This window comes from Fragaria vesca, linkage group LG6, assembly GCF_000184155.1.
Source record: "Fragaria vesca subsp. vesca linkage group LG6, FraVesHawaii_1.0, whole genome shotgun sequence".
In the NCBI taxonomy this organism is placed as follows: domain Eukaryota; kingdom Viridiplantae; phylum Streptophyta; class Magnoliopsida; order Rosales; family Rosaceae; genus Fragaria; species Fragaria vesca.
Window position 1 is genome coordinate 27,696,828 of NC_020496.1, and position 23,887 is coordinate 27,720,714.

General features: G+C 39.9%; 5 protein-coding genes across 5 annotated transcripts in view; all 5 read right to left on the minus strand.

The window, feature by feature from the left end:
* Nucleotides 1-658: 658 nt before the first annotated feature.
* Nucleotides 659-3,050, minus strand: LOC101305871 (UDP-glycosyltransferase 85A2-like). The gene is made up of 3 exons (XM_004305830.1): nt 2,942-3,050; nt 2,472-2,879; nt 659-1,587 (listed from the first exon to the last, which is right to left on the minus strand). The coding sequence occupies exons 1-3, from the start codon at nt 3,048-3,050 to the stop codon at nt 659-661; spliced, it is 1,446 nt and encodes a 481-aa protein (XP_004305878.1).
* A 1,426-nt stretch (nt 3,051-4,476) lies between these two features.
* LOC101306160 (UDP-glycosyltransferase 85A3-like) lies at nt 4,477-6,386 on the minus strand. Its single transcript, XM_004305831.1, has 3 exons — nt 6,179-6,386; nt 5,539-5,989; nt 4,477-5,429 (listed from the first exon to the last, which is right to left on the minus strand). The coding sequence occupies exons 1-3, from the start codon at nt 6,374-6,376 to the stop codon at nt 4,477-4,479; spliced, it is 1,602 nt and encodes a 533-aa protein (XP_004305879.1). The 5' UTR covers nt 6,377-6,386.
* Nucleotides 6,387-8,366: 1,980 nt separating this feature from the next.
* On the minus strand, nt 8,367-10,298 carry LOC101301888 (UDP-glycosyltransferase 85A1-like). The gene is made up of 2 exons (XM_004303881.1): nt 9,629-10,298; nt 8,367-9,518 (listed from the first exon to the last, which is right to left on the minus strand). The coding sequence occupies exons 1-2, from the start codon at nt 10,293-10,295 to the stop codon at nt 8,566-8,568; spliced, it is 1,620 nt and encodes a 539-aa protein (XP_004303929.1). The 5' UTR covers nt 10,296-10,298; the 3' UTR covers nt 8,367-8,565.
* A 3,346-nt stretch (nt 10,299-13,644) lies between these two features.
* On the minus strand, nt 13,645-14,748 carry LOC101306454 (putative disease resistance RPP13-like protein 1-like). The gene has a single exon (XM_004305832.1). It carries the CDS (start codon nt 14,746-14,748, stop codon nt 13,645-13,647), a length of 1,104 nt encoding a protein of 367 aa, XP_004305880.1.
* Nucleotides 14,749-14,756: 8 nt separating this feature from the next.
* LOC101306746 (putative disease resistance RPP13-like protein 1-like) overlaps nt 14,757-23,887 on the minus strand; it is a 10,641-nt gene continuing 1,510 nt past the window's right edge. Inside the window, exons 2-3 of the mRNA XM_004305833.1 lie at nt 17,026-17,428; nt 14,757-16,524 (exon numbers count right to left, since the gene is read on the minus strand). Of these exons, the coding sequence (XP_004305881.1) occupies nt 14,757-16,524; nt 17,026-17,428 (2,171 nt within the window). The remainder of the gene's footprint in view (nt 16,525-17,025; nt 17,429-23,887) is intronic.

Consider the following 23,887-nt stretch of genomic DNA (forward strand, 5'->3'; position numbering starts at 1 on the left):
GGAAATTCGATTAAGAAGTGGTGCAAAAATGGAAATCCGCNCCAAAACTTTGGTGCGGACGTCCGCACCTGATCAGCATTGTATATATATAATATATATATATATATATATATATATATATGTCCAGACGTCCGCACTCTGGCTTAAAGTGTGGACGTCGTCTGTTCTCCGCTGTCTCACGCCGACGACGGCTTCTCTCCTTCCCAGACGACAACACAGGCTTCCAGGACGGTTTCTCTCCTTCCAGGACTGGCCGACGACAAGTTTTCCGGTAGGATTGAAGCTCTGTACGGAAAACACCATGATTGATCAAGGTTGGCCAGAAAACTTGTCGCCGGCCAGTCCTGAAAGGAGAGAAGCCGTCTTGGAAGCCTGTGCTGTCGTTCGGGAAGAACGGACGACGTTCGCATTTTAAGCCGGAGTGCGGACGTCCGCTTCATATCCTCTCTGTATATATGTCACTCAAATTTTTATGTTTATATGTAATTGATTAAAATAACATATGTTGGAAAGGCGGTCGCCTCCACACCTTGATGCTCTCACCACGCAAGACTATACCAAGTCGCTCTCACCACGCAAGACTATACCAAGTCGCTTTCGCCTTTGAAAACATTGGTACGTAGTGAGTACACAATAATTTCTTATGGATGTAAAACATCTAGGTTTTTGTTACTAACACTTGTTTCACTAAATTGTCTAAGTTTGTTGATGAAGAACCATGTGGAGAAGTGGCTTCTTCTGCAAGTTTCTTCCACTCCATGGCCTTCTCTTTGATTTTCTTACCCTTCTCTCCCTCCATTAACTCTCTCACAAGCTTTTCTACATTGTCTCTCTTGACATTGTTGTCAATCTCCATGCCACTGCCCCAGTCATTGCAAGTATAGTAACAGTTTGTCATCTGCTCGGCGAGGATTGGCCAACATAGCAAAGGCACACCTGCGGACAGACTCTCAATGGTTGAATTCCACCCGCTATGTGTTAGAAAACCTCCAACTGATGGGTGATTAAGCACTTGCTCTTGTGGACACCAATTTGCAATTAGACTTCTACCCTTAATCTCAGCTACAAACTCAGGTGGCAAAATCGCTGACTCGCCGTGTACTAGATCAGGTCTTATTACCCAGAAGAAGGGCAGCTTGCTATTTGCGAGTCCCCAACCAAACTCGAGAAGATGTTCAGGTGTAATGACAGCTAAACTACCAAAGTTGACATAGATGACTGAATTTGGCGCCTTGGAATTTAGCCACTGGAGGCAGTCAGTTTCTTCTTTCCAAAGGCTGTACCCTCCAGATTTGAGAGGGTCTGGTACTTGATTGAGTAGTAATTGGAGAGGCCCAATGGCATAAACTGGTGGAGGTGTAGAGGAGAGAGCATACAAAACATCCGGCTCCAATGCATCAAAAGTGTGTACAACTACTGCTGAAGCTTTGTGAACACTATCCATTGCTTCGATGGAGAAGTTGAAGAAGATGTCATCTGGATCTGTAGTTCGAAAGCAGCCTGGGAGATCCCTTAAACGGAGACCTTTCATTCCTGGAACCCAATCTACAACCTTGTCCAAGAAGCCATCTGTGAAACAGCTCTCATCTACAACAGTACCCAATAGTTAATTCAATAACCTAAGTGTCCTTTTCATGGTTAGAAACAAGCACTCAACAATGCAGAGATAAACAATTAAAAGAAAATGCTTTGTTGTCTTCAATGTAATAATTTTACCCATGCCATTTCACAAAAAGCGCATCACCAATTTACCAAATCATATAATGTAATAATTGCTAAGAAAGACTATCTAGAGAGCCATCCTTCCATCAAACTCTGAAACCAGACATCTGCTAGGGCTAGGCCAATAACCAAAAGAATCTCCCCAAAAGAAGGGAGATTGCCAGTGTCGACGATCCCAGTGGTGGTAGTGCGCTCAAACCCTAGCTTTCTGCTAAAAGCTCTCATTTTACTAATTTGACTTACATGACATGCATGAGAGTAGGGTGAGACCACAAATTTTAAGCCCGGTTGAGGCCCCCTTGTCAATTTTACCCATAAAACTCACCACCAAATGGTTTAACATTTAGGTCTCGTTTGTTTCATTGAAATAAAATTGGTTCATTTGCCAGTGATGGAGAATGGAAGGAAAAGTGAATGAAACAAAATTTTCTGAGAACTTCTATTGTTTCATAATAATATAAGAAAATTCATCGGGAAAGTTGTTACTAATTTATAAATAATATATTAAAATATATATTATAATGTGATTAATAAATATAAGGACAGAATGGAGGCTGAAAAGTGGTACATTTGAAGTTTGGAATGAACCATTTTCCTCTTATTTTCAAATAGAATTCAGAAAAGTGTTTTTTTTTTTTCTTTTTTTCATTTGCATCTCGATCCTCAAACACAGAAATTGAACAACTTTCATTTTCTGACGTTTACTTCGGTGAATCGAAGGAGACCTTAAAGTTTAACATGTCTTTTACCTTTCAGTGGAGCAAGTCCTTTCTCCTTCAAAACGGAATATTGTTTGGACCCCAAGAAACCGCATGCAGCAATTGATAAGAACAGTGCAACAGGGATTCCAAGTTCTTCAGCAGCTGTGATGGTGAATGTCATGAAACCATCTGAGACAATACTAGTCACCGGAGGATTGTTGGGAGTCGCTGACTCATTGATTTTGTTCAGGAGATCACAAAATGGAGCCAAGCAATTCTTTCGAATAGAATCACAAAGCAAGATGAGGTCTTGGGTGTCATCTTCATCAGAACTGGGAAGGCCATCTGGGATAGTTTTAAAGTGAAAATCAGACAAGCCATCAAGGGAGTTTGGTCCAAGAGATTTAAGAAATCGCTTGTGGTTGAACTCTGTGTTGACGAAGGTTATGTGAAAACCTCTAGAGATTTAAGAAATCGCTTGTGGTTGAACTCTGTGTTGACGAAGGTTATGTGAAAACCTCTATGGTGGAGGAGTTTGGCTAGTTTAAGCATTGCCTTTATATGGCTTTGCATGGGGAGTGGAATACATACAGCATGAGGCTTTTTGCTTACTTCCATGGAACTCATCTCAGAATTTCTGAAAGCGTGAGGTTTTTGCACACCTACAAATGGCTTACCACTTTACCATTTCATATTATGTTTATATAAAAACGAAACCAACAATTCTGTGATTGGTTTTAGGGCTTACCGATCAATAGCTACGTATATAGTGACTGACAGTGAGTCATGCAAAGAGTCTGGTCACAAAGAATAAGAATGGACGGCATTTATCGTTTGTTCTTTCATGGTACACCGTACACATAAAATCTTTTAGCCTGCATCCAGCTTAATAATAATGAAAGCAGAAAAATCAAACCTCAAACCATAGGCTTTGTTTTTTACCTCAAAATCAACTCAGGCGGATCGATCATAAGTTATTTTGTTGCAATCCAAGGTTTGGAATGATTAAACTCCTGATCTTTCGTTCGGCCTGCCAAAGACGTACGCGTATCGAACCGTATATATAATTAATAAAGTTGGCTAAAGACGTTTTGATCCCCCACACAATAAAATTCTAATAATATTCTTAGAAAATTTCATGCAAGTGCTACAGTTCCTTCATGTATATATTACACTCATTCACATATATGACAACAAATTTATTATTATTGTGGTAAATGTTATTGTTTAGATAATTTTAGTTACAATTACTTCATATATATACTAATACTAACTTTTACAAGTTTATGAACGAAAGGTTGTCGATGTAATAACTTAGTTTAATTATATAATTTATATGTAAATACATAAAACACATGTTGTAATTGTGTTGTCAATGTCGTAAATTAAGTAATATTAAATTATAATCTTGGTCAAATTAGTTGTAAAATGAGTGTATGGTATACGTACATCAAGGTACCATAAATGTGGTGACCTGACTGGGTGGGTGCTAAATGCATTGGCAAGCTAGTAGATACACGCATCCTACATCACCTGTGGAGGGTGGGACCAATTGCTGTGCTTATATGTGTAGAGTCAGCTCCTTATATTAAGACGTGTTTTAAGATAAAACCTCAAGAACAAAACCGTGTGGGCAGATAGACCTAAAACAGACAATATTTGTGAAATGAGATGTTACTAATGATACATGCTACATGCAGGTATATGATACAATTTATTCCAGTTGGGTAAGAAACTACCTATATATCCAAGTTCTTTCTTGGACCAGTCTACTTGATCACAATTCAAACACATAATACATACATGACTGCAGGTTGCACTGAATTTTTAATTATTCTACCAGCAGTGTGTTGTTTCCTTGGCATGCCGAAGCTGTATATGTCTTTTCAATAACAAAAGCTAAAGAAGGTGAGAGGAACATCTAGCTAGGGAGAAAGTAACCAATAAGCAATACCAGGGAGAACATTTAGGTAGTCGGCCGAGACAGAAACCGCCAAGCAGTAACTATGAATAACACTGATTACAATTAATAGCAAAACATACCAGCAAGTGTTTATGAGAAATATCTAGCTTTTCTTAGTAACACTTGATTGACCAAGTTGTCTAAGGCTATATGTGAAGAACCAAGCGGAGAAGAGGCATCCTCTGCTAGTTTCTTCCAAATCATGACCTTATTTTTCAGTTCCTTACCCTTCTCTCCTTTCATTAACTCTTCAACAAGCTTCTTTACCTTGTCTCTCTTCACATCATTACTGATTTCCATGCCAATGCCCCACTCGTAGCAAGTGTAGCGACAGTTGATCCGCTGGTCGCCCAATAATGGCCAACAGAGCATAGGCACTCCGGCAGAAATACTCTCCATGGTTGAATTCCAACCGCTGTGTGTCAAAAATCCTCCAACTGTTGGATGGTTGAGCACTTGCTCTTGTGGACACCAACTTGCTATTAGACCTCTTTCCTTTGTTTCAGCTACAAACTCCGGCGGCAAAATCGCGGATTCACCAGCTATCAAATCAGGTCTAATAACCCACAAGAATGGAAGCTTGCTATTTGCAAGTCCCCAAGCAAACTCCATAAGCTGTTGTGGTGTCATGACCACTACACTCCCAAAATTCACATACACAACTGAGTTTGGTGCCTTGCCATGTAGCCATTGGAGGCACTCAGTTTCTTCTTTCCATAAACTATATCCCACAGACTTCAAAGGGTGTTCCGGTATCTGATTGAGAAGTAATTGGAGAGGACCGATGGCGTAAACAGGTGGAAGCATAGATGAAGTGCTAGAGAGAGCATCCGAAACATCTGCCTCCAATGTCTCAAAAGTATGAACAATAACTGCTGAAGCTTTATAAGCTCCCTCCACTGCTTCCAAAACAAAGTTAAATGAGATTTCATCAGGGTTTGTAGTTCTCCAGGCGCCTGAGAGATCCCTTAAACGTGTATCTTTCAGTCCCGGAACCCAGTCTATTGCCGTGTCCAAAAAGTCATTTGTTATGCAGCTCTCATCTGCAACACTCATGTTAAAAGAAATACTTCATCCTCTGTTTATTACTTCACACACAAGCAGTTAACCATGAAACTAGTAAGTTGAATGTTCAAATATTGCTTTCATTACCTTTGAGCGGTGCAAATCCTTTCTCCACCAAAGTGGGAATTGATTTCAAGCTCATAAATCCGACTGCCGCCAAAGCAAAGAAGTGTGCTATAGGAATTCCAAGTTCTTCGGCAACTGTGATGGTGAACGTCATGAAGCCATCCGAGACAATACTAGTCACCGGAAGATTCATATTGGCACCATTCAGTTTGTTGAGGAGGTTACGGAATGGAGCCACAAAATTTTTTCTAACAGAATCAAACACCAAAGTCATTTCCTGGGAGTCCTTTTCATCTGAAATTGGAAGGCCGTCTGGAATAGTTTCAAACCGAAAATCCAGGAAGTGATCAAGAGAGTTGGGTCCAAGAGATTTAAGAAAGCGTCTGTGGTTGAACTCTGTGTTGACAAAGGTAATATGAAAACCTCTTTGGTGGAGGAGTTGAGCAAACTGAAACATTGCCTTTATATGGCTCTGAAATGGCAAAGGAACGCATACAGCATGAGGCTTATTGACTACTGCTATGGAACTCATCTCAGTTTGTGTATTTGGTATTAGCACAAATACAGAACAACTTTATAGGACTAGGACTTGCATACACACTTTGGAGTGGTCGGGCTCTACTCTACCTTGTGAAAATGTAAAAATCCAACTGTAGCTTACCAAAAGAAGAAACCGGATCTTATTGAATACTGAAATGGCATCCTCCATCCTGCACTCTATAATGTATAAGACGTAAAGGAATTCGAAGGCGCTAAAATCCAAATAGTGAAGAACAAAAACGAACAAAAGATGCCGCCCAGAAAAGCTTAGAAATGCTGGCAGAACCCCTTTGTGCAAGTTAATCTCTCTGGACCTCATTCATGCATCTAAATAATCCTGAAAGGGTACGTAACAGCAAAGATTCAAAGACCTGTCAGAATCAAGGGCCCTTCTATCTATAAGACAAACAGCATCGAAACTGCAGCTCATTGGAAATGTTTTAAGTTTTTAGAGAACTAAAACAAAGGATAGTCTAAAGACGAAGAGCATACCGTTCGAGCGCAACGCTAAACACCAATGCGAGTGTGCCAAGAACAAAATAACACAAAGTTTTTATTCGCAAAATCATTGCACGGCTAAGGTACAAAGAAATAAAGGCATAAGTTCTGTCTACTTTTTTTTTTGGTGAGAAAGGAATTCATTAAACAGGGCAAAGCCCAAAACATTACACAGGCCAGCAAACTGCAAAGCCCAGAGAGAAGGAAGAGAAAAAAACTGAAGCCTTCATCTCAGATGGTAAGAAAAGAGAATGCAGAAGGACGTCGGTAACAAAAAAATTGAGGAAACCAAAGATGGCTTCCAACTAAACTGCCACCAACGGTGGACATGGCAAACCGTCGTTCCGGAGTACATTCGAGAGATGATGGTGGCCGGTTGACCCATGGCATAAGTTCCGACTACTTGTTCCACAACTTATACAATATTCGCAGGCAAGACAATTTTTATAGTCCTACCTCATAAGTCATAACATACAATAAAAAACTAGTCTTGGCAATTTCAAACAGAGATGCATTACCCATTTGTCAAGAAATGAATAAGTGCCATCAGCAGATTGACCAGCAGGATTGCACTCATCCTGTGCCGGCTTATAGCAAGTGCTTGTTGTAATAGTTTTCTACTGTGATTACTAATTTCTGTTATCATCCCAGCCAGATTACAAGTGCTAAGTTATTCATCTCTGTATATAAACCAAAGCATGCCGTAACAGAATCATTGAATCAATGAAATTCAAAATTCCCGAAGCTTTTCTCTCTTCAATTCCCTAATCAAAATCAACAAAATACTACTGACCCAAAAGAAAGTTGAATGATTATGTGAAAGGCTTCATCTTTCTAATCCCAATCATAAAAGTCATGATAGAAAAGAGTAATCCATGGAATCAAAAATTGAAAACATAATCCATGGATTGCATACCAGGTCATCCTCCTTGAGACTGAAACAGTGAACATGACTTGTTCATTGTCTGTATGTCACACCAAGAGCCATCACAGTTGGGACTAAAATGGATGGATGCTACTCAACTCTGGAGCTTGGAATCTCACATTTTGAGTATTAATTCTCAGACTCTGGGGAATCAAACCCAAAGCGGAAGAGTCGAAGACCCGAGTCTTTTTTTTTTTAATGATGGACCCTAACCCGTTATGCCAATGACACTATTCACCGTCTAGCCCTTGCACGTGACCGCCTAGCCCATAAGATTATTTTTTAGATTAAGTTTTATCTTTTTTGATGATCGACCTCCTCACCAGTTTAGGCCTATGACAATAGGTAAAAATATTTTCTTTATATTTTTCTTTTTACCCCTTTTTTTTTGTTCTTGAAGATTTCTTTTACCCTCTCGTCTTCGTCCCGCACAAAACAACATTCTCACTCCCAGCCAATACCCATCTCTCAGCTTCAGAGCCATTGCGTCTGTTCCAACCCATCACCACCATTCCAAGCCCCAGTAGATATCGTTGAACCTTGACAACATGATTTGCTTGCTTGCCGGACTCGTTTATCAATTCAATAACAGAGAGGCTACTGTGGGGAGGGTGAAAGTTAACAGACATTTTTATGGGGTAGATTACATGCACTGAAGCATCTCTCTGTATACGAGTACGAGGCGGTCGATGAACATGAACCCAACATTTTTGACTCGGCTGGTTTGCAAAAGCTGTTCTCTCCCAAATTCAAATATTTTTCAAGTTGCCATGGCTTTTTAACAGAACATCCATCACAGTAAAAATAAACAATCAAACCTCACTTTTCGTGAATTAGGGATATCAAGAACAGCGTTTGATGTGGATTGGAAAAAAAAAAAACGTAAGTTTCTGTGGGCTGAAGCCGTAGATGGAAGACCATAGCACTTTATTAGAAAACTAAGATATATATAGAAGGTACAGAAAAATGACATTCAAAGGTAACAGGTAAAACAATAACATCAACAACAGCAGCAACTTATGATTACTTAGTACTTACTAAGGCCTACAATAACATCATCAAAAACAAAAGGTTTACTAGTCTTTTCAACGTCTATATTTACTCAATAGCACTTGATTGACTAAATTGTTCAATGTTATGTTTGACGAACCAAGCGGAGAAGAGGCCTCCTCTGCTAGTTTCTTCCACATCATGACCTTATTTTTCAGTTCCTTACCCTTCTCTCCTTCCATTAACTCTTCAACAAGCTTCTTCACTTCGTCTCTCTTCACATCATTACTGATCTCCATGCCAATGTCCCACTGGTAACAAGTATAGCGACAGTTGATCCGCTGGTCACCGATCAATGGCCAACATAGCATAGGCACCCCGGCAGAAATACTCTCCATGGTTGAATTCCAACCGCTGTGTGTCAAAAAACCTCCAACTGATGGATGGTTGAGCACTTGCTCTTGTGGACACCAATTCGCTATTAGACCTCTTTCCTTTGTTTCAGCTACAAACTCAGGCGGCAAAATCGCGCATTCACCAGCTACCAAATCAGGTCTAATCACCCACAAGAATGGAAGTTTGCTATTTGCAAGTCCCCAAGCAAACTCAATAAGTTGTTTTGATGTCATGACCACTAGACTCCCAAAATTGACATACACAACTGAGTTTGGTGCCTTATTACCATTTAGCCATCGCAGGCACTCAGTTTCTTCTTTCCGTAAACTATATCCCACAGACTTCAAAGGGTGTTCCGGTATCTGATTGAGAAGTAATTGGAGAGGGCCAATGGCGTAAACAGGTGGAAGCTTACATGTAGTATTGCTAGAGAGAGCTTCCAAAACATCTGCCTCCAATGCCTCAAAAGTATGAACAACAACAGCTGAAGCTTTGTGAGCTGCCTCCACTGCTTCTAACCCGGCTTTAAACAAGATGTCATCAGGGTTCCTAGTTCTCCAGGAGCCTGAGAGATCCCTTAAACGGATATCTTTCAGTCCCGGAACCCAGTCTACTACCATGTCCAAGAGTTCATCTGTTAAGCAGCTCTCATCTGCAATAACCATGTTAAACATAAACATCTCATTCACAGTTCGAAGTTCAAACACACTAGAAATAAACAATACTACTAAGACAGTGTGTGTCAAATATTTTTCTCATTACCTTTGAGTGGTGCGATTCCTTTTTCCACCAAAGTGGGAAGTGTTGCGAAGTTCAAAAATCCGACTGCCGCAAAAGTAAAGAACAGTGCTATAGGAACACCAAGCTCTTCAGCAACTGTGATGGTGAACGTCAGGAAGCCATCCGAGACAATGCTAGTTACAGGAAGGTTCATATTGTCATTCAGTTTGTTGAGGAGGTTGCGAAACGGAGCCAAGGATTGCTTTATGATAGAATGAGACACCAAATTAATGTCTTTGGAGTGCTTTTCATCTGAACTTGGAAGGCCATCTGGAATAGTCTCAAATTGAAAATCAGGCAAGCCATAAAGAGAGTTGGGTCCAAGAGATTTAAGGAAACGTTTGTGGTTGAACTCTGTGTTGACAAAGGTGACATGAAAACCTTTATGGTGGAGGAGTTGAGCAAACTGAAGCATTGCCTTGATATGGCTCTGAAATGGCATAGGAATGCATACAACATGAGGCTTATTGCCTACAGCTATTAGATGAGGACCCATGTCAGATCGAGTATACTGTATTGAAACAAATACAGGGCAGCTTCTATATATAAGAAACGTTTTGGCATAGCTCTGCCTTGAGATCGAGATCGAGTCCTTTGAAGAGTCCAAATATGTAAGAATCGAATATCGCGGTTTCCCAAAAGATATCATATCTTATATGTCAAGAATATGTTTTATCATGTATAATACAATAAAAGTTGGTCACCGAAAGCCAAATAGTAAAGACAACGCCAAAAACAATAGAAATCAAAATGGAATTTTGGTCTGATCTGAGATGATTAGGGTCCTTACGGGTCTTTGATGTTTATGTGCGGGGCTAATCATCTAGGTTGTTAGCTCTGTAAAACATTGTTATTTGACGACCCTATGCTTTGTTTTAGTGCTGTTTGCTGATCTATAAAATCATTTGACCGTTTTTAATCATAAAATAAATAAAAAAATGAAGCTTTTTCGACAAGAAAAACCAAAATGAAGGTTCTTGTAGGTGTGTCTATCCACAAAGAGATAATATTGACAGAACTACAATGGCACTTCTATAAGCTAAACAGCATTGTAACTGCAAGAACATGCACAGACTATAAATCTACAAGAGAAGAGCAAAGCTGGGGATAATCTGAAGCATAAAAGAGCAAACAGTTCAAGCAGAGCACTAATTTTGTTCGAACTATCAATTAATGTTTTGGAATCTCCTTCAACTTTGAACATTCAGATAACCATGCAGGTAGGCACCAAGTAATCCACGAATTACAAACCCTGCAGGCTGCAGTTGCTACACTACTGAAGTGACTGAACGATGGACAGAGCCGTCAAAGAAGAAAGTTTCAAGTTACGGGTCCAATGCGAAGTACTAACAAATAAAAGGTTGGTAGAAGGTTTTGTATCATTTGATAGAAACCTAGGAGAAAAAAGGAACAACATTAAAGTTCATATAAGCCATCACAAAATCAAACACGTTTATGCTGCCATTACTTTGTTGAGTTGTTCAATCAAGTACTTGTACATCACTCACTATATGCTGAAGGATAATAGTCACAATACAAGCATCGTGCTGCTAGCCGATGACAATTCCGAGTGTTGAAATAGTGCCTCTTCATACCGTCTCCCATTTTGCTATGCTGAGAAGATGATAGCGAAGCTAAACAATCGAAACACAACCATTTATAACTTGCCCAGACAAAAACCTCTAGAGCAGTAATCTTGGTTACTTGTGAACCACATTAGCTTTGCTTAATAGCACTTCATCGGTTCATTGACCAACTTGTCTAAGGTTTTGGGTATAACCTGCTTCACTGAAGAACCAGGTTGTGAGTTCTGTCTATAACCTAAACAACATTTCAACTGCAGCTATTTTTATAAGGCGAGAAACTGCAGCTCATTAGAAATGTTTTACATCTTTAAGAACTAAAACAGAGGATAATCTGAGGACTAGCAAAGTTAATCTGTTTTCTCAGAACCCCTTTGTGCTCAAGTTAATCTCTCTATTGGACCTCATTCTATGATTCATGCATCTAAAACATCCTGAAAGGGTACGTAACAACATCAAAGATTCAAAGACCTGTCAGAATCAAGGCAGCCATTCTATCTATATAACATAAACAGCATTGAGACTGCAGTCATTGGGAATATTTTAAGGTTTTAGAGAACTAAAACTGAGGATAGTCTAAAGACAAAGAGCATACAGTTCGCGCGCAACACCAAACACCAATGCGAGTGTGCCAAGAACAAAATAACATAATGTTTTTATTCGCAAAATCACTCCATGGCTAAGGTACACCAAAGAAATAACTTCAATGAGCGATTTCCATTGAGAAATGAAGTGGTGATCAAAACAATATACAAAGGCATCAGTTCTGACTACTTGTTCCACAACTTGTACAATATTCAGAGACAAGACAATTTTTTAGTCCTACCTCATAAGTCATAACATACAACAAAAAACTAGTCTTGGCAATTTTTCAAACAGAGATGCATTACCCATTAGTCAAGGAATGAATGTGTGCCATCAGCAGATTGCAGATTAACCAGCAGGATAGCACTCATCCTGTGCTGGCTTGCCACAGTGCTTGTTGAAGCACAACGTCCTTCATATCCAGATGGAGCATTATTCGAAGGAACTCGGCAATCTCTTGTCCAGTGCTCTGCTTTGGGGTCATTCCTAGTTGGGGCCTGCCTTCAGATGAAGGAAACTAAAATTTTTATACACAATATTTTCATCAAATATACAAATTCCAAAATGAATTCAGCATGCAAATGAAAAAGAAGATTCAAGATAGGAGAGTACCCGATTTTTTATAGTTTTGTTCCTGATCGAAAACCACAAAATTGCCACCAGAGTTAGGTAGAACTTGCACTGCAAGAACGGGAAAATGGTAAATCTCCACAAGACTTAATGTGACTGGAGATTCAATTTTTAGAGATCTGGATAGAAAATTAGATTAGATATTGCTCCTATCATATTTTGACTTTAAGTCTCTCTCGCAATTCATGAGACTTGAGCTCAAACTTCATAGTTCCAATTTCTAACTGATATAACCCTGTCAATACAATGATAAAAATGAGAAGATTAATGAAGGCATACCTGATAACTAGATAGTTACAATGTAGAAAAAGGATATCACATCATATCCTTTTTTGATCGATATTTATAATGGGGATGTGAGCAATCTTGGGCCAGTCTTGCCCTTTCTTTCTTTTGCATCGTTCATTTAGCAGAGGACATGATCCGATATTTAGAGTAGTAAGAGAAGTGGGTAGCCTTTCACCTGGCAAGCACAGGAGACCAGGGCAATTCATAATCTTCAAGGTTTGAAGAGACTTGAGGTGCCCAAATCCCTCTGGCAAGAACTGGAGAACAGCACAATTCATAATCTCCAATGTTCGAAGAGAGTTGAGGTGCCCAAATCCCTCTGGCAAGAACTGGAGAGCAGGACAATCCCTAATCTTCAAGGTTTGAAGAGAGTTGAGGTGCCCAAATCCCTCTGGCAAGCATTGGAGAGCAGGACAACTCATCATCTCCAAGGTTTGAAGAGAGTTCGGGTGCCCAAGTCCCATTTTGGTTGATAGTCTTAAGATTCAAAAAATTACAGATCCTAAGAAAAGTGAGAGTATTGGGCAGATAAACTCCTTCTTCCGGAAATAATTCAACGTGTTCTTCATACTCTTGGCAGACAAGCGACAAGTGCGCAAGACAAGTGAGTCTATCGAGACCCCAGTGCTTATGGTTTGCAATGAGTTTCCGGGAAGTGATTTCAAGTAACTGTAATTTTGAAGGCAATCTCCCTTCTGGAAATGATTCCAGTTCTTGACAATTCGATATCCAAAGCTGCTGAAGACATGGGAGAAGGGTGTTCATATGTTTCGGCATAGACCTCAAGCGCTGACAACTATGTATATCTAACTCGGTCAAATTGGGCGCATGCAACCTGCCATCTGGAAATGATACAATTTCTGGGCAATCACAAAATGTCAATGAAGTGAGAGCTAGGAGTTTATTGGGGCTTCATGAAACAGCAAGTGATAACCTGGTCAAAACTATATTCAGGATTTTAAGCATGGGAAAGCTGTCAAGGGAGAGTTTCCCAGTCAGCTTGGGAAGACCCTGGAAAGAAAGCTCACCAAGTTGAGGAAACAACTCAAGTTCATGATTGACATCTCCAATATAGGACCATTCTTCCAGTCCAAGCATTCGATCAACAAGCAAAAGCAGCAGAGATCTAAATGGCTTAATTCCGCTATCGCCATAAAACTCAGGACCTATGGACTTCACTCCATTTAACCCCTCAATGTGAAGCTCTCTGAGGGAAGGTAGCTGCCCTAGTGGTGGCAAGGTGATACAATTTTTACATTTGAAAAGTCGAAGATAAACAAGAGCAGAGGAAGAATAAAAGTTTGGCCAATCTGGAAATGTTGTGCCTCTGTAATATTTAATCGTGAGAACTTCAAGGTTTGTATGAGGTTGGAGCTTGTGAAGCAATTCTCTTTCTAGTTGTGTATATCTCGATAATCTCCGATCCAAACTTGGTTCTCCTTTTCCGCTCTCGTCAGGGAGATATACCCAATTCATAACTACTTCAGTAAGAAACTTTTTGTCCTTCAGAATGTTGGCCTCCAGAGCACTACCATCAGTACCGTAAACAATAAAACCAATACAAGTTTGTGAACCAATACAAAGTGTTCCACGCAAATTTTGAAGCTTCTTTAACTCTAGAACATCATGCTCGATGTGTAGCACAAACTTGTCTAATATCTTGAGATCTTTCAAATTTCCCATTTGTGCTGGCATCTTCCTTAAGTTTGTACCTTCTAAATCCAGATGAGTCAACTTGATCAATCTTCCCAAGTTGATTGGCAGTACAGCAAGAGATTTACAGTTTGCCAGCAATAATTCTTGCAAGTTATACAGAGTACAAATTGACTCAGGTAACACTAGAATAGAAGTGGAGGACATATTCAAGTGTCTTAGATGTATCAAGTTGTTAATTGAATCAGGCAACAACTTAATATCATATTCCGATAAATTGAGCACTCTTAAGCACCGCAACGTTCCCAGTAGATCATTTAGTACTTCGTGCCTCATCCCGTACCTGTATGCCTGTATCTGCATCTTTTGTGTTAACGGTAGGAAGGTGCGCAAAGATATAGCTTCACATAAGGCCTCAAATTTCTCATTGCATTGCTTTGAGCATATCTTTTCATATATGAAAAATGACGAGTCTTGGCCGCAACGGTGGAGGAGTCGCTGTCTTCCCACCTGACACAAAATTCTCCAGAAATGAATTTTGCTAAAGCATTGATTAGGTCATGCATTATATGATATGCTTTGTTGTCTGTCGCTCGTAACTGATATGGTTGGAAAAACGACTTTGAGACTAGATCGTTGAAGTACTCTACTCCAACTTCTTCCATGCTTTTCTTGTTGGTGGATGGAATGAGGTCTTCAGCCTTCCATAAGGAAATCAGTTCAGCTCTTTCAAATATATAACCTCTGGGAAACATCGAACAATAGGCAAAGCAACGTTTCAGATATTGAGGCAAATAGCGGTAGCTCAACAGCAATGCTGGCATAACATTCCTTTCAACCTCCCATATATCACTATTTAAAATACTTTTCCATTCCTCCTCACTTCTGTAAGAACGTAAGAGACCCCCAAGTGCTTTAATAGCCAAAGGAAGACCTTGACACTTCCTAGCAACTTGTCTTCCTATTTCTTCGAGATTTGAGAGTGCGGGAACACCTTTCCTATTGAAGGCATGTTTTTCAAACAATAACCAGGAATGTTTATCAGATATTTGCTTTAGATGGAAAGCTTGAAATGTACCCATCATGGATGCGACACCTTCACTGCGTGTTGTGACAAAGATCATACTTCCATGTGCTCCAGACTCAAATGGACGCCTTAAAGAATCCCAATGGAGATAATTATCGTTCCAGACATCATCCAGAACAAAGAAAAATTTCTTTCCTGTTAAGGTCATCTTCACTTTTGCCTGAAGCAGATCTAGGTTCCTGACATCACAAGTTGTTGAATTGATTTGCTCATCAATAATTTGTGTTATTCTAAGCACATCAAAATTCTCTGAAACACAAATCCATGCAAAGAGATCATATTGTTGTCTCACTCTCCCATCATTGAATATGAGCTGAGCAAATGTGGTTTTCCCAATCCCTCCCATGCCCACAATAGGAATCACACTCATCTTATTGCCACTCTCATCATCGTGTAGTAATCGTGTCTTCCGCCTTGGGTAAATCACACAGCAGTAGTCACTTAATTGTTTATCTGGCCAACTGTGTAGCAATAGTTTAACTACCGTCTCCTTCTTCTCATCTCTTCCATACACAGAGTCTTCTACCAACGAAGTTGAAGGTACAGTTTGATATACTGTACTGCTTCCAACACCTGTTTTCAAACCCATGACATCTATCTGTTGGGTAATAGAGTTTAGTCTCCCATGAACTTCCTTAATCCTGGAGTATATTAATGTTGTGTCAAAGGCATGAAATGGACTAGAATTCAGCTCTTGTACCTTATCTGTGAAACTTCTTGCATATTCGCCTTCCAACTCGCGCCTTAGTGCTTCAGTTTTGATCTCGTCCAACAGGTCCTCAGCATTATAAATGGCGTCTCTAAGCTCATCAACACACTCCTTCACAGTTGGCTTAGTCAGTAGCTTCCCCTCGGCATCATCGAGACAAGCCTTAGCAGACAACAGCTTCATCTGCAGTGTGTCCAGTGATCTATCTGTCAAGTCTTTGACCTCCCAAGAAGCCATAATCTTTAAAGCCATGATTTTCTTTTGATTTGCAGGGCTTAAGGGGACACCGCCTAGATTGTCTCCAATCACATTAACAACATCTTGGATGAACTTTGATTCATGCCTGTAAAATTGCAAACAATGTCATATAAATCAAACATGTTGAAGTTTATACATTCGCTGCCATGTTTGCTTTAGTTAAAACATATAGATACTTTTATTATGTAATTTAACTTTTAATATTGCTTATCAAGCACTCTATGCAGTCCACAAGATAGTTAAGAGGGTTAATCATGTACGAAAAAGGGTAACCTTATTATGAAGTGTTATAGAACTAGATCTGAAAATACAAGCTTAAAGTTGGGTGCTATTTTCTACTGCATTTTCTTGCTTCAGGTGCTACTGTAACTTCGATGTGAAACTTCTATCAAAGGCTTTAATTCTAACAAAACAAGCTACGTGTCACTTGATTAGTTAACTAAAATCTGACAGATGACAAAGTTGTTCGTATTTATGTGTGTGTGTGTGTGTGTGTGTGTGTGTGTGTGTGTGTGTGTGTGTGTGTGTGTGTGTGTGTGTCTCGTGAAGTTAGGAACAGAGATGAGATTAAGTTGACGGGAATTACCCATGAGCTTCATTATCCAAGACCATCCCTGCTAGATCAGCAACTTCTGTAAGTGCTGCCCTCCATCCTTTTACCTTGTCGAAGGATTGATTTTCTTGATGTATAGCAAATGCTTGTGCAAGACTTTCTGTCTGCTTCCTCACATGAGATGGGTCAACATCGTAGAAGACTGGTAAAACGAAATGATCAGAGATCCTCCTGCATTCAAGGATCATTACAAGCTCATCAAGGCACCATCCAGAAGAGGCGTAATGTTTTGACAACACTATGATAGAGCATAGGGACTGCTGGATTGCTTTCTTTAGTTCTGCCTTGATATTCTCTCCCTTCTTGAGTTCAAGGTCATCTCGGAAAGTGCGATATCCAGCGTTGACCAGTGCAGTATAGACGAGTGTCGTTGCCTCTGAAACTCAAGAAAACTTCATAACTGAATTGAGAAGCAGACGCTTTAGAAGAAGAGGCTCCTTGAGCTCGAACAAGAGCCATGGATAATGTAATGAACAAACTTTCTGAGTAGAAAACAAAGGCTTTTGGGTTCCAACTTCTATAGATCAATGCTGCAACTATAAACTATAAACTAGCAGCTCCTTTCAAGGTGAGTTGTCTGTCCATTGGCTTCATATATAATAACCAGCTTGGATGTGCCCCTTGTTTAAGTCAACTACTGACTTTTCCTCAAATGAAATAGTCCACAATAGCTAGAAATAATATGATCGATATAGAAACTACAAAGCACTGGTGATTATTCCTTTTAATTTTTATACTAATTAGTAATAAGCACAAACCTACACCAGATGCAGAAAATCAAAAGCAAAGCTAATAGATAAACCAGCAGCAACACCTGATTACTCCTCACCACAGCATGAATTGCGTGACGAAAATCTCTAACTGATGTTCATTGTAAAAGTTTCTACAAGACTGTGATTACTAATTTCTGTTATTATCCCAGCCAGATTACATGTGCCCAGTTATTGATCTCTGTATATAAACGAAAACATGTAGTAGCAGAATCACTGAATCCATGAACTATGAAAATAAAATTTCCCTAAGCTTTTCACTCTTCAATTCCCTAATCAAAATCAACAAAATACTACTGACCCAAAAGAAAGTGGAATGATTATGTGAAAGGCTTCATCTTTCTAATCCCAATCCATCGAATCAAGAATTAAAAACATAATTGAAGTGGGTAGTTGAGGACTGCATACCAGGTCATCTTCATTTGAGACTGAAACATTTGATAGCAGTTGGGACTAAAATGAAAAGATGCTACTCGACCCTGGTGGCAGCAACAATGAGCTTGGAATCTCACATTTTGAGTATTGATTCTCAGATTCTGGGGAATCAAACCCGAATGTTGGATTGGACCCGAGTCTTGTCTTTTTTTTTTTCTTTTTTTTTTGTTCTTTTTTAACGATGGATTTCCCGACCCGTTTAGGCCCAGGACACTAGTCACCGCTTAAACGCAACACGTGTCTTTTCTAGCCCACTTGATTTTTTTCTTTCTATTTTTCTTTTTAGTTTTAAGTTTTTTTTTGTAATGACGGACCTCTGGACCCGTTTAGGCCATAATACTCACCGTAGACGTAACACGTGTCAGCTAGTAAACCTTTTTCTTTATATTTTTTCATTTTACCCCTTTTTTTTCTGTTTTTGAAAATCTCCTCTTTCTTTTTTGAGTGTCACTATTAGGACCTCCAAATTTGCTCACTAAATCTCACTCTATTGTGAATTATTAAATGACATATACATCCTCATACACAATGACTATTAAGGACAATAATTATACAAAATGAAATATTTGTTCTAGGATATTCTGTATCTTTCTAGATATTCTTTATGTATGCATTGTCCTTATGCCAATAGGATATGTAGTTAGACTAGATCTATGTATTCATATCCTTACCATATTGGTATTGTGTAATTCCCTATATAAATGGCTCATATCAATGAATAAGACGATGATTCTCTTATTATCTCTCATTCTCTACACTTTATACTTCATCACGTTATCATGCACTTTGTTCTAACCATAGAGCCAATAGCCCACCATTTGTTTTCCAAACCCTAAAATCGGACAGCCTTGTTTTTCCCGATTTCCGACCAAAATTCCGACTGCCCTCTGCCGGAGTTTTATATCTCCAGAAAGCTCTCTCCGTCCCGGATCCAACGCCGCCGGCCTCACCCTGAGAACCAACCGGAAAGTCTCCGAACCGGCCGCCGGAAGATTCCAGACCACCGCCGCTACCGACCACCGGTTCGCCACATTCCCTTGCTCCGATCAACCTGAAATTTTGACAGCAGCTTCCCCATCCAGAGCTGCTCCTCCTGTCAAATTTTCAGGCCCAAATTCGAAGTATAAGTAGGCAAAACGTTGTTTCTCCTCTCGGCAGCCTCTAGAAACCAAAGATATCAAGATTGCTCGTCTTCCAAAGAAACCAGAAATGTATGTTTTGAAACCTTAAACTTTTTCAAGTTCAATAACTCGGGGAGGATAAAATCCTTTCCTCCCTTCTCCATCTCCATTCTATGCTTGGGATTTTGTGTGTGCATGTACCAAAAATCCCGGAATTTTATTTGCGGGTCAAGAGTGTGTTTGATCACTCTTGCTTCCTTGTCCGGGTTGTGTACGATCAACCCCGACCTTTCTCCGGATTGTGTTTGATCAATTCGAGGCCTTTTCCGAATTGTGTTTGATCAATTCGCGGCTTTTTCCGGATTGTGTATGATCAATCCGAAGGACAAACCATTAAAAGCATTATTTGTGACATCTATTGAGTCTCATAACAGTTTGGTTTTGTATGCAAGAGCAACGTAACATTCTGCTCATTGAGTTTTGACGTACTCGATACCTAAGGCGAATCTTCGCTTGGTATCTATGGAACCTTTCACTGGAAAGGATTAAACCACATATTTTGACCCCCAGGCTAACAAGCCTAGATGCCGAGATTTCACATCTCCTGCGTTCAAAGTTTTTGACGCGCCACATCGACAAGCATTCAATGGCAATCTGTGCAAAAAGTAATGACCACAAAGTACTGTGGAATGCACTCATGGAGCGTTTCTTGAAACGTCCATATAACTCTACTTGTTGAGTTATTAGTCAAGTGGATTACTTACCACTTTAATTGACTACATATTGTCGATGATCTTTTGTGGCATCATGATCCATGATCGAAATTATGGATCATGATGCCACAAAACGTCATCCTCATGATCGTGAATTTCGAAGATTCGGATCCTGCTCTAGCTACCCCTGACTTTGACGTCATCGGCTAGACATTAATTTTCGTTCCAAGTTATATGTACTAAGGCGTTGTATCGACGTCCTTCGTCTATTTGAGACCTCGATGTACTCACATTAGCAATAATGAATGCCTTGAGAATTTTTTCGAAGTTATGAAACTATTCTCCTCTTATGGTTCGTATTGATTTACAAAAAAGATGTACATTCTTACATCGTCCTTAGAAACATGGCATATTGTGCCGATTTTGGTCCCTTCCTTTGAAGGTGACTCATGGCACCGCATCCTCAATGAGGATCGCCCACGTGTTTCAGGTTAAGTTAAGTCTTCTACCCTATAGCGGATTTTCCATCATTTATTGTTCAACTAGGCTCATCCAAGCTCAGTGTGATGTCTTAGAATTGTCCGAAATTAAGGAGATAGTGCTTTCAAGTGTGCCTCGCACTACCGACCCTCCACGGACATGCCTGGTCATATTGACTTGGAGTTACCGAAAGCTTTTGATTTTGGATCCCCCTTCGCTATTAAATTGCCGTCTTGCAAAAGACGTTGAAGACTTATCAAAAACCGGAAAATTATCATCATAATCTAATCCTCGAGGTCCTCTGAGTTAGTTTATGTTCATGTCAGGGAGCTTTTGCTAACTAGTCATGGAGTTTACGACCTTAGAATGACCGAAAGGACTTGGTTTTGATCATACACACGTCACTTGTGGCTAAGGCAAAAGCCTACACGCCACTTGCAAGCTTCACAGCTTCGCACATGCCAATTCTGCGAAAAACAGCAATCTGTCCCTTTTGGACAGTCAACTTCGTTTGAGCTTTGTGAACAGCTCCGGACGAACCGGATAGTGAGCTTGATATCATTAGAAAGCTCTACGAGTCTAGTTTTCATAACATTTTGCGGTTCGTCCATATCTATTTTAACGAAGAAGTTATGGCTGTTTTAGTGCACAAAGGTCATTCTGCGCGGAAATTTTTATGCATTCTCGGGATTACAGCTTTTTGTAGCTTCGTTCAATCCTTCTAAATGGTTCAAGTGGAACTATTTACTCTCTTATCTACTCCATTTTGTAGATCTGTCTCATCGAGACATTGAGTGCTTCACAGATAGTGGAACTATCCACAACATTCTAAGGAACTGGCAACTATCTTTGGACTATGATGATTGAATCATACCGATCATTCAGAAACGCGGTTTAGCTTGAATCTTGATGCCTCATGGCACCATGATCAATGTCACAGATACCCTCTATACATTGAGAGACAATCAAACCATATTGAGCTTTAAAGACATTCCTGCTAATAGTTTTCATTTGAAAACACATTGTGAGAATGAACAATAATTCTTTTGTGTATACCTTCTCATGAATGCGGACTGAAGCGCATCTTGGAGAAATTCATGAGTCAATCTAGTGGACTGTATGTCACTATGATTCGAATATCGAATCTCATGTTGTCGCCAAACATGATATTTGGGACACTAACTCATATAGGCTTTGGTTTGACCAAATTGGTCAACCTGGAAGAGATATAATGGTCCAAATTTTGAGAAATTCTCATGGACATCCATTCTTCCGCTCAAAACGAAGACATTCGAGACCTAGCATCACCATGAAGCATGGTGGTGACCCGGGGGACATTGACGTCACCCGAACACGACTCCAACTTCCTAGAGGTCGTCCGGTCAATTCCTCAAGCAATTGAGGTGCACCGGCCTTTCCTCGATGTCGCATTGGCCCCCCCCTGCAATGCTCATTACTAGTTTTGAAAGCCTATTCTTTAGCTAAATTAGGAGTGAGACCCTCATACGTTAAATAACACAAAAGTGAACATTCTATTCTTACATAAAATTATGTAGATAGATACAACCAACTTGCGGACACCTTTTATGCTTTATGGTGTTGGTTGAAGTGTTAGCACACTGGTCACGTGTTACACTATTATCTACTGCTTATGCTGCTTATACTTCTATAGGCTCACTACCCATTATTTAAAGAAGTTTATTGGGATATAAGTTGAAGTGTCCTGTACCCCATGTTTACACGCAATACGGTCTCACCGAGGCTACAACTAAACAACTTTAGCTTGTCGCTTGAACATTATTGATACGCACCAATCTTTCTATTGCGTCTTGGGGCTATGCAATATTTACATGCAGCTATACTATTCATCTACGACCCACCATCATTGAATATTTTTGTACTACAGCTCGTGACTGTGTACCAGGATTGCAATCCTTGAGCTCAAACAAGATTGAAACGGATCTCTAATCCTTGAGCTCAGCTAGATGTTTATTCTAGGTGCCAAATCGCACTACCACTGCGCACAATGATGGGTCATTTAAGATGAATAAGTATTTAGGTTGGATGTAAACCTCCACCTATAAATCCGCATATGTAGAAACCTTGTCAGGCAATCTCATTCACCGCTAAATTGCGGATTGTCACTTTGATGAGACAATATTCCCGCCGTTAGGGGGAGATAAGAACACAAGTGTTCAAGTGGAACGACGTGAATTGTCGTGGTTTGTCCCCACTAAGTCTCATCTTGATCCCAAATGCTTAAAGTGTTAAAGTGATGAGATCACATGCTGCAAATATGTCTGCAAGGATTGATGTCCCATCAAGAGGACATGGCGCGACCAAAAGGTGTTGGTCTTGACACCATCACCATGGATGGTGATATTGATATAGTGACGCCATATAGTGGCAAAATTAGTGTCACAAGGCCGTGTGGCTCCCCAAAAGGAGGGAGGCCCTTAGGTTCGATACTTTCTCGCACTAGGAAGAAAGCGAGCTTGGCACAACCTGATCCATTGATCAGTGATACTCATATCCATCTCATGAAGTCTGAATTGTGATTATCGTTGGGGGACGCCTCAATGTCAAATCCAATCCATATAGAGATCTCTACAAAGTATTACACTAGTGTACATGAGGACGTGGGATAATGAGTCTACTATCGAACCACCTTTCGTTGATGGATATCAACTTAGTTGATTGGCCTAATGGAAAGATGTGATTCAGCATTAACAAAGAGATAGGTCCTTGGGCAGGTGATCCCGACACCGCATGCTAAATCCTATTAACTATGCCTTTGTTAGATAGCGTAGTGAGAAAAAGAGCTTAGACTCACCTTATGGCGCAAGGTCTCTCACTAACACGCACTGGGATCGATTACGATGAGATATGCTCTCGTAATGGATGTCATTGAACTCCACTACTTTGTCAGTTTGGTAGTTTCCGAATAACTGAACAAGCAGCCTATGAATGTGGTCATAATAACATCTCTACGGGATCAGAGATATGCATGAAGGTCTTGAACAGACTTCATTCATCCAAATCAAGTGGCTTCAGACCACATGAGTATGCGTTTGCTAAATGTATTGAAACGCACATGGACTCTACTTGATTTGGAAGGGATATGGTGAATTATGCCTTTGCGTGTTCATTCCGGATTTACATGGACTCTTGATGGATCAAGAGATGCCAATATATATCAACATCTGAAGAAAAAGATCTTGGGAAGACACAGTCTCGATAAGACACTCGATGACTGTATTGATGATGATTTTCCATCAATCGGCTTAGGCACTTTATAACTAATGAGGCCTACATA